At 37.3% G+C, this 12302-nt stretch overlaps 1 protein-coding gene across 2 annotated transcripts in view; it reads right to left on the bottom strand.

The window, feature by feature from the left end:
- Positions 1-1492: 1492 nt before the first annotated feature.
- Positions 1493-12302, bottom strand: part of LOC122259641 (major facilitator superfamily domain-containing protein 8) — a 29171-nt gene continuing 18361 nt past the window's right edge. For both annotated transcript variants that reach the window (XM_086539248.1, XM_086539249.1), the window contains exons 6-7: positions 9880-10079; positions 1493-3248 (exon numbers count right to left, since the gene is read on the bottom strand). In XM_086539248.1, the coding sequence (XP_086395374.1) occupies positions 2376-3248; positions 9880-10079 (1073 nt within the window). In that variant the 3' untranslated portion in view covers positions 1493-2375. The remainder of the gene's footprint in view (positions 3249-9879; positions 10080-12302) is intronic.

Below are 12302 nucleotides of genomic sequence, written 5' to 3'. Positions count from 1 at the left end.
ACACACACACACACACTACACAAACACACAAATATGTCTATACATTAACATAACCTTATATAAGATATATGATATATAATGTATATATATATTAATAATATGTATATATATATGATATATATATAATATATATATAAATATATATATATATATATATAATAATATATTATATAATTATATATATATATATATAATATATATATATATATATATATATATATATATATATATATATATTTTATGTATGTATGTATGTTTGTATGTATGTATTTATGTATGTATGTATGTATGTATGTATTAGTATGTATTATGTATGTATGTATGTATTGGTAATGTTTATATATATAAATAAATATTATATATATAAGTCTATATATATATGTATATATATATATATATATATATAAAAAGTCTATATATATATGTATATAATATATATATATATATATATAGTATAAATATATAATATATATATATATATATGTCTATATATATATGTCTAAATTTTTTTATTTTATATATATATATTATATTTAATATATAATATAATATATATATATATATATAATATATATATATATAATATATGTCTATATATATATGTATATATATATATATATATAATATATAATATATAAATAATATATCTCTCTTATAATGTAGTATATATATATGTACTTAATGTATAATATATATATATGTATGTATGTATGTATATATTAATTATGTATATAATATTCTGTATGTATATATTATATATATATTATATGTATATATTATAATATATGTATATATATATATATTATATATAATTATATATATATAAGTATATATATGTATATTTATAAGTAATATATTAATATATGTTATATATATATATATGTATATATATTATATGTATAATATAATATGTATATATATTTATGTATATATATATGTATATATATATTATATATAAATAATATATGTATATATATTATATAATATATTATATATTATAGATAAATGTATATATAATATATTATATATATATGTTAATCTATATATGTATATAAATTGTATATGGTAAAGTGTATAAGTATATGTATATGTATAAATAACTATATATATATATAAATAAATTAAAATATATATAAATAAATAAATATATATATAATATAAATATATATATAATGTTGTGTGTTTGTGTTGTGTTGTGTTTGTGTGGTGTGTTTGGTGGTGTGTGTGTGTGTGTGTGTGTATTTATATGTATATCTGAGGGTACTTGTGGATTATTCGAAAGAAAGAAAAAACCTTTATATCTTTTTAGGGAACAGAATTTTAAGTAGTTTTCACAAAATGAAATCCCTGAGATTCATTTTATAACTAACATTTGAAAGTTACAGGTAAAAGAAATGAAACAAATGTAAAATAAATCATAAAATTGATGATATAGTAAAATGAGTAAAATAAAACACTAACTTTGCATCTGGAGGCAAATGAGAACGAGAAATATTTTTCATTTTTGTCTTTCTGGATGTCCTGTCCCTGATTACTTTATTGCACCATAGTTCATGGTAGTTACAGTTAGCCACAGCCAAACTTCATGTTTAATTTTGATTCTCACAGAGAAAAACACCTAACAAGCATGCACTCATTTACAATCAAATATGTGTGCTTACAAAAACACATATTCTATACACACTTAAACTACACAACCATAGACTCATGCAGGAATATACATATATGCACAAACAAATATACATGTACATGTAGACAGGCATTATTCATACACACACACAATTCTGAAATGCACACATGGACAGAGTGAAACATAGAGGTGCACCTATAAAAATATTCAAGTACACACACCCACACAATTATACCAAATTATATAAACAATCACAAATAAGTGCTACCACACATACACATACACATAATCAGATTCATAATCACAATCACAATCTCAAACATGCTCCCAAGAGCATAAAAACATAAACGACCACATATACTTCTAAGTGCATAAATATACAAGTGAACACACATTCCAGTAGCAACATATCCTCATGACAATAGGTATAACAATCCACTCTATCATCTTAATACCAAATGAAAGAAGATTTTTTTAATGAATCATTAAGAAAAACTTTTCCTTAAAAATATGAATACTGTATTTTTTTCTCTATGCTAAAAGAAATGCTCAGTAATTGTAGGAAGAAATTATCAAATTCTGAAATGTATATGAGAAAAAATTAGTAACCTTCACCATAACTTCAACTCTTATAATAGGTTTACATAACATAGATTTCAGTGATTTTTGAAAAACAGTTATTAAGGCAAAAAGCAATGAATCTGCAATGTATTTGGAATTGCAACAATTAAATATCATTAACTGGCTAAGTAGCTACTAACTTCATAGGAACGAGTCTTTTGAACAACAAAGATATAATAACAAGCGTAAGAGACATTATCACAAAGAGGATGCCAAAGGTCCATCTAGTGCCTAGAGCAGTGTACATATAAGACACAAAAATTGGACCGGTGACACGACTCAAACTACCAGTACTCGTTAGAATACCCATCCAGACACCTTGTGGCTTTGGCCCTAAAATTTTTGAAAAGAAGGAACTAGAGAGTGTAAATGCAACTGGATACCCTATAACTGCAGTTATGTCTGCCAAAGCCATCTGAGGCATTTCTACAATAGGTGTGTAAAGGCACCATTCCTGCTGCTGAGGGCACCCAAGATCATTGCATTTGCCATCTCTTACAGCATGCCGCCGTTGTCTAGATAATAAATTACTAGGTTCAGTAAAGTTCATGTTCAAGATTGGTGCTACTGTAGTAAAGCTTTCTAACTCACTTCCATCATCATGGGAAGTACAGTTCTGCATTTTTGGATATGTATTTCCCATTGGAAAATGAATCAACATGGCTACTGTTAATGGAACTAATCCAATAAAAATGAAAACTTTACGTTCATCAAATTTCCTGGTTAAGAAACTTGTCATGGCAAACATTATGACTGACAAAGCTCCAGCAATACTTAAACCAATGCCTACAACTGTTATAGCTTTTTCATCAGTCCAGGCATAAAGGTCAATACACATTGGCACAAGCAATGTCTCTAACAAAACATATATGAAGAGGATGATGAAAAAAGAGATCAGTACACCAATCAGAGCAAGGTAATCAGGCTTTGGTAATTTTTTGTTTTCCTTGTCAGCATGCCTTGTTCGCTGAGCTTCTTTGGCTGCTATTGGGTATTCCTGAAAAAATAATAATAGCATTTTAAACAAAACATCTGTAAAGAATTCTTACATCTCTACTTCATGCACATAGTGCAAGGCCTACCACATCTACAATCTCCTTTACTTTCCTCAGGAATCTTTCAGGACATCCTGAAGCTCTACACAGAGCAGTATCATCTTTTTTTTATTAAGCAAATATATGACAAAGATAACAGATGCAAAGGCAGTGATTAAAGCAAAACAAATACATCAGAGGACTTGTGTGAACTTATGAAAAAAAAGGTGTATGAGATCAATAAGGATTTTTTTCTTCATTGAAATGAGAAACTGAATTCAGATGGAAAACTATGAGAATCTTCAACTCTGGACAACACAGATAGATTAGTAGAGGTACTACTAGGAGTGAATATCTATTACCACAAGAGGAAATGTGAAAATCTGTCACATACATGAAAATTAGAGAAAAAAACAACATTGCTAACTAATATGCGAACTGACCTGGTTAAAGAGAACCCTTTGGAGGAGTTAATATGTACAGAGCAAAGCGATGAAGCAATGCCAGAAGGTTTAACATTTTCAAATTACCTAGGTGTAAACTCATGCAGCACCTTCTAATAGTCTTGAAGAGGATACTGTAGTATATGAAGGACTTGGAAAAGGAAGGGAAACTGTGGGTTATACATTCTATATAAAAAAGGCAAAAGCCTCAATACAAATGAAGGATCAGAAGTCAGAAGAAAAAAATACTGAAAAACATACAGAAAAAAAAATTCAGTTGAAAATCAAATTTCAGCAACACATACACACACACACACACACACATATACATATATATACATATATATACATATATACATATATACATACACATATACATTCACGTTCACGTTCATATTCACGTTCACATTCACATACATATATATATATACATATATATATGTATTACACACACATATATATATATATATATATAGATATATTACATATAGATATATCTCCTATACAATACATTATGTATACACAAATATAAATATATATATATATATATATTATAATATATATGATATAATAATATATATATCTATTACATATATATATGTATTACATATAAATTATATATATATATATATATTTATAAATAACTAAAGAAATAGCTAAATAACAACTACAAAACATAAACAGTATTTCTATTGAATTTGTTTTGGAAGCAGACGTTGGATGAAAATACACACACACACAAAAAATCTCCCAACTCGAGTATAAAACACTACAACATAAACACACTACACACCACTATCAACACAGACACTCCACACTTAGAAACACTTCACAAACACACACACACACAACACACACACACACCCACATAGACACCCACACATACACACACACTCCCATGACAACGGCCACACATACATCACACACACACACATACACCTAATCCACTACATACACACACCACATACCCACACACCCACACACACACACCCACGACACAGCACACACACGTACACACACACATCCACCCACACATACACACACAAAAACGCATATACACCCACACATGACACACACACACACGATCACACCCACACACACACACACACAAACACACAACACAGAGTCCTATCCCACACTAGACACTCACACCCCACACACTACACACACACATACACCCCCTCACATACACAGCCACACACACAACACACCCCACACACACACACACACACACGTTCACATACACAACACACACAGCACACCACCACCACATACCATATCACACCCACAACATACACTACACACACAACACACACACACACACACACACACACACACAACACACAGACACTACACACACACACACACCCACACACACTAAACCCCAAATTCAACATACACGTCCACACACACAACACACACACAGACACACGGACACCACACACACATACATACACACACACACACACGTCCTTACACACACACACGTCCTTACACACACACACGTCCACACACACATCCATACACACACACATGTCCACACACACACACATCCACACACACACACACACACACATCCATACACACACACACGTCCACACACACACACACCCACACACACCATACACACACACACACACACACACACACACAAACACACACAAACACACACACAGTACACACACATACACACACACACACACACACACACACACACCCCACACCATCACACACACAACACACACAAAACACACCCACTCACACTACCACACACACACACACACACACACCAAACACACCCTACCCCCCAACACCCACACACATACACCACTCACACTCACACACACACACACACACACACCACACACACGACACACCCCCCACACCAACACAAACAACACACAACACAAACACCAAACACAAAACAACACCAAAACACAACACAAACACCAAACACACACCACAACACCAACACTACACACCCAACACACCAAACAACCACACACACTCAACCAACACCAAACCAAACAACACTCAACTCACACACAACACCAACACACACAACTCAAACACACACAACACCACCACACCCACACACACACACACAACACCAACACACACACAACACAACCAACAAACACACTCCACACAAACAACACCCAACACACACACAACACACACCAACAACACCACACACACCACACCAACACACACACACCACCCAACACAACAAACACAAACAACAACACCAAACCACACAACACATACACAACACCAACCACAACACACAACACATACACAACACAAAATACACAACACAAAAAATACACAACACCAACAACACACAACAATAACAAAACCACAAAACACAAACTCTACACAAAACACAACACACACAACAAACACACAACACCAACACAACACAACACAACACACACACACACCACCAACACAAACACAAACACCACCCCACACACACCCACACACCAAAACACACACAAACCAACACAACAAAAAACAACCCAAACCAACACCCCCAACACACACAACCCAACCCCCAACACACAACCCAACACACACCACACCCCCCCCCCCCCCCACAACCCCCCACAACCCCACCCCCCCCCCCCCCACCCCCCCCCCACCCCCCCCACCCCCACCAAAACCCCCCAACACCCCCACCCCACCAACCCAACCCCCCACACCCACACCCACCCCCCACCACAACCCCCCCCCACCCCCCCAACCCCCCACCCAATAAAAACCCCCCCACCAACCCACCCCCCAAACAACCCCCACACCCCCAAACAAACTCACACACCCCCAACCCCCTCTACCTCAACTCAACACACCCACAACACCAAACCTATCCCCCACCCCAACCCCCCCCCCCCACCCCATCCCCCCCATAACCACCCAAACACAACCCCCACCCTTAAATACCAACCCCCACCCCTACTATCCCTCCCACTACCTCCCAACCACCTCCCCAAAAACTCTACTAATCACCCAACATCACCACCACCACTCCCACCTATAGTATCCAAAACATACCCACTTCATTACCCTCTCAACTAATACCTATCAAACACACCCAATACCCTCTAAACTAAACTAAACCTATCAACTCACCCAATCACCCCTCTAACTAAACCTATCCAAACATCCCCAAACCCCCCCCACCCCACCCCCCCCCCCCCCCAAACCCACCCCCAAACCACACACTAACCCAACCCCCCACCCCCCCCCCACCCACCCAACCCACAACCCCACCCCCCCCCAACACCCCCATGCCCCCCCCTCCTTCACCCCCCCCCCCCCCAAAACCCCCCCCCCACAAAAATACCCCCCCCCCCCCAAATTAAAATCCCCAAACCCCCCCCACCCATACCCCCCCTTCCCCCCTATAACCCCCCCAATCCCCTCCCCCATACACAAACATCGTCCCCCCACAACAACACACATACACACACACACACACACCAAACACAAAACACACACACACACACACAAACCACTCACCCCCCAACCCAAAAACCCCCCCCCCCCCCCCCCCCCCCCCCCCCACACACACACCACAACACCACCCACACACAACAACACACACACACACACCACCTAACACACACAAACCCACAAACACCCACACAACACCACACACACAACACACCCACACACACACAACACAACCACAACCCAAAACACACAAACACACACAAACACCCAAAACACATATACACAACACACACACAACCACATACAAACAAACAACACACACACAACACACAAAAAAAACACACAACACAAAACAAAACAAACACACAACAACACACAACACACACACCAACACCAACACACAACACACAAAACACAAACCCAACACACACAACACACAAACACACACACACACCAACAAAAACACAAACACACACACAACCAACCAACACATAACAACACACACACACAACACACAACGACCAACACAAACACACACACACAACACCACACACAAACACACACCACACAACAACACAACACACCCAAAACACACACCACACAACACAACCACACACAAACACACACACACCACACAACAACACAAACACACCACAACACAACCCCCAACACCCAAACACACATCCCATACAACCCACACATAACATAACAACAACACACACACAACAAAACACACACACCATACACACAACACACACACAACACACAACAACAACCAACAAAACAACACACAACACACACACACAAACACAACCCAACCACACACACACAACAAACACGCACACCACACACACACACCTCAAAAACCAACACACCACAACAACACCCCACCAATCACACAATCCAAACAACACTCAACACAAAACACACAACACACACCAACCAACTAACACACACAAAACACAACCCACTCACCCAACACACAACAAATCTATCCACCAAACACCACCACACATCAACACACACAACCCAACACAACTCCACAAACACAACACCACCACAACCACAAACACACAACACAACACACCACAAACACACCCCCAACACACACACACCCAAACAACACAACACCACACACACCACACACACACCCACACACCCACACACACACACCACCACAACCACACACACACACACACATCCACAACACACACACAACAACACAACAACACACTATAACACACCACACAACAACACACACCACAAACACAACAACAACAACACACACAAACACATTCACCACACACCACACACACAACACACACAACACAACAATAACACCACACACACACACACAACCCAATACAAAATAACAACACATACACCCACAAACAACACAAACACCACACACACACACACACGCACACCCACACACACCATACACACAAACCCAAAACACACACACACACACACCACACACACACATCCAACACACACCCACACACAACACACCCACACACACACCACATCACATAGATATTACCTCGGTAACCTGATTTTTGACTTGAACTTCTAATTCATTCCTGGCGAGTGCCCATAGGGATTGTCTGTAAAACCTTGCTATCACTGCTCTGCTAAGAGTTATAGGTAACTTCCATGGTGGTTGTAAGGCACCTGGTTAGACAATTCTTTTGTTGGGTCGTGTAGTGCATTGGTTAGGAGCTGGTATTGTCACTCTGATGACCTGGGTTCGAGTCTTGGTCAGGGAGATAAAATGTGTATTTATATACATATACATATACATGTACATATACAGAAACTGACACATCCACGACAGAACAAGAACAAGTATGAAACAGGGGACACACACACCCTATATATATATAATATATATATATGATTATGATATTATATAATATATATATATATATATATAATATGTGTATGTTATGTATGTATGTATGTATGTATGTAAATGTATATATATATATATATTATTCATATATATATATATCTATATATAATATATATATATATACTATATATATATATATCTGGTGTCTGTATATATAGTATATATATATATATATATTATATATATTATATAATATTTTATTATAATGTATATATATACATACATACATCACAAATACATATATTATATACACACACACACACACACAACACACACCACACACACACCACACACTACCACACACAACACACTACACGACACACACACACACACACACCACACACACACACCACACACCACAACTCGTCACACAAACAAACACACACACACACACCTACATATACATACTTACATACGTGTACATACACTTATATATGTTATGTATGTATGTATGTTTGTATGGTATGTATATGTATGAGATGTATGTATGTATTATGTTGTATGTACTGTCATGTATGGTATGTATGTAGTTGTATATATGTATAATATATATATATAATAAAGTATATTTATATATGTATATATATATATATATATATATATATATATATATATATATATATATATATATATATATGTCTTAGTCATCTTAGAAAATCTAGTCTGTAACTGTTTTCACCTTTTGCTACAACTTTGAAAAGGAAATAATTATAAAAAATCACCTTGATAAAACCTGATGCATGCAATTTCTTTTAGGGAATGGAATTAGATCCAACTTACTTTGAAGACACAGGGCAGAAAGAGAAAGAAATTTACAATCCCAATGAAGGTTGCAACCCAACCAGTAGCTGTATACATATTCCACTGGATTCCGAAGCTGGTTTCCTCCATGTCTTCCTCCTCCAACATCTCTGGCACTGATGTCTGATTAGCATTTGTTTTCTCGTAAGAGAAAGCCACTGCTAAAGCAGCCTGAATAGCTTGAAAAAAAATTAAGATGGCAAAATAAGTTATACATAGCAAATGATTTGTATCTGTATATATGCAAATAATTAAAAGAGATGCATATATAAATAGATCTGTATATGGAAAGGAGAATCAGACACAGATGAAAGGCCTATATGTAAGTCCCTTGGAGGTGTTCTGCACAACTGGCAGCACTGTGTTTTGTAAGGTTGTGAAGATAATACTATCGACGGGGGAATTCTAGCCTTGAATGTCCAAATGCCGGGGCGTTCGAATTATTAGGCCTAAATCAATTGAATGGCTGGCACAATACTGTGCCGCCCGGCAACTGGGCTTTTGAATGCGCGGTACACATGCTGTACCACCCGTCCTGTGTGGGTTAATATCAAGTGGCCATTGTGAACATCAACAAAAGAATCTGACCAATATCATTCAGTGCAAACACAGTAACAAAATCACATTTCCTGAATAACTGTCAAGTCTTGCAACCTCCCTTTAAAGGAATACATAGTGTAAAATACAATACAATCTTCTCCAATAATTCCCAACACATTATATTCTGCCATATCATTATTGTCATCAACCTAAGAATTCCTTAAATCTAGTGTGTGTGCGTTGTGGTTTTGTGCGTCTGTGCGTGTGGTGAGTGTGTTGTGAGTGCGATGGTGCAGGTGGTGGGTGTGTGCTGTGTGTGTGGTGTGGTGTGTTGTGTGGTAGTGTGTGTTGTCCATGTGTGGAGTGTCGTTGTGTAGTTGTGTGTTTGTTGTGTCTGCATGTGTCTGTGGCTTGTTAATTCTTGAGTGCATGGTGGCATGGTGCGGTGACGTGGCGTTGGCGTGTGCTGGGTGTGCGTGTAGATAAGTGTAGTGTTGTAGGGGATCCCAGGTGGGAGGTGTTGTTGTAGCAGTTGTGTTACTATCTTATGACGTAGCGTGGGGGAGTGTTGTGTTGGTGGTGTTGTAGGGTGGTGTATTGTGTTGTGTGTAGGTGGTGTTGTGTGTGTGTGATGCTGAGTGTTAGGTGTGTGATGTGTGTGTGTAGAGTTTGTAGCAGACTAGCGTACTTTGTGTGTGTGGTGGTGTTTGTGTGTTGTGTGGATAGATGATCTTGTGTGTATGTGTGTGTGTAGTTATGTGTGTGATGTTATAGTGTGTGTGTGTGACGTGTGAGTTGTGTGATTGTTAGTGTATGTGTGTGTGTTGTGTGATTGTGTGTGTGTGTGTGTGTGTGGTGCTGTGTGTGTGTGCGTGTGTGTGTGTGCGTGCGGTGTGAGTGTGGGCTGTGGGAGTGTGATGTTGCATGAGTAGTGCATGTGTGTGTGGATGTTGTGTGTGTGTGTGTGTGTGTTGTGTGTGTGTGTGTGTGTGGTGTGTGTTGTTTTTTGTTGTGTGTTGGAGTGTGTGTGTGCGTGCTTTTTATGGATGTCCCTGTTAGCCGTGTTGATGTGTGCCCGTGTGTGCGTGTGTGCGTGTGTGCGTGTTGTTGTGTGTGGTGTGTGTGTAGATGTGTGTCTCTCGGATTGGTGGTTTATGTAAGGCAAGACTATTTAGTGGGAGGAGGAGAATTAAGTTCACGCGCTTAGACCTTGTTTAAAAGAGTTCTGCACAAGAGAGTTAACATAACATACAAATATAGGCTCTCTTATTAACATCAAATGAACAGGATCTGAAATCTGTTTAAATGAATAGCATATTTCATATTGACAAATACTCATTGATAAATACTATTCATGTATGGTGAAAGTATTACTGACTTTCCCAGTCAAAGATTTATTTAGATTACATACATGAAGAGAAAAATTTTGTTGATGAGCTAATTTTCTTTCTTTATTGAAATGAATAGATTACTCAGCTCATGGCTAGTTCTCAAAAAATATTCCCATTTATATATATTTTTTTTTTCTAGTAATACATGGAAAAGGTATAGATAATACTTACTGCAAAGTAGAAAGCAACATAATATTATGTACCTTGATACAAATTGAATGCAAAATATAATAAAATACATGAGAGGAAATGCTCCTAATATATTCTAATTAGATGCATGAAAAACCCTATGGTAGTTTCTAATCTTTTTCCTTAATCTTTTTTCAGTGTTGTATTTTAAGTATCAAAAGACTTAAATTTCTACAAAACCAGACTGCCAGGTTTGTTTAGATATGAAACATTCCCCCGATAATTTTGGGTGTGTGTCGAGAGCATGTGACCATCCCCTGGGGAAAACTCATAGCTACCTGG

This window comes from Penaeus japonicus, unplaced genomic scaffold (assembly GCF_977035675.1).
Source record: "Penaeus japonicus unplaced genomic scaffold, GWHDUDI00000001_assembly GWHDUDI00000008, whole genome shotgun sequence".
NCBI lineage: Eukaryota > Metazoa > Arthropoda > Malacostraca > Decapoda > Penaeidae > Penaeus > Penaeus japonicus.
This window is presented reverse-complemented; position numbering and strand designations above follow the sequence as displayed.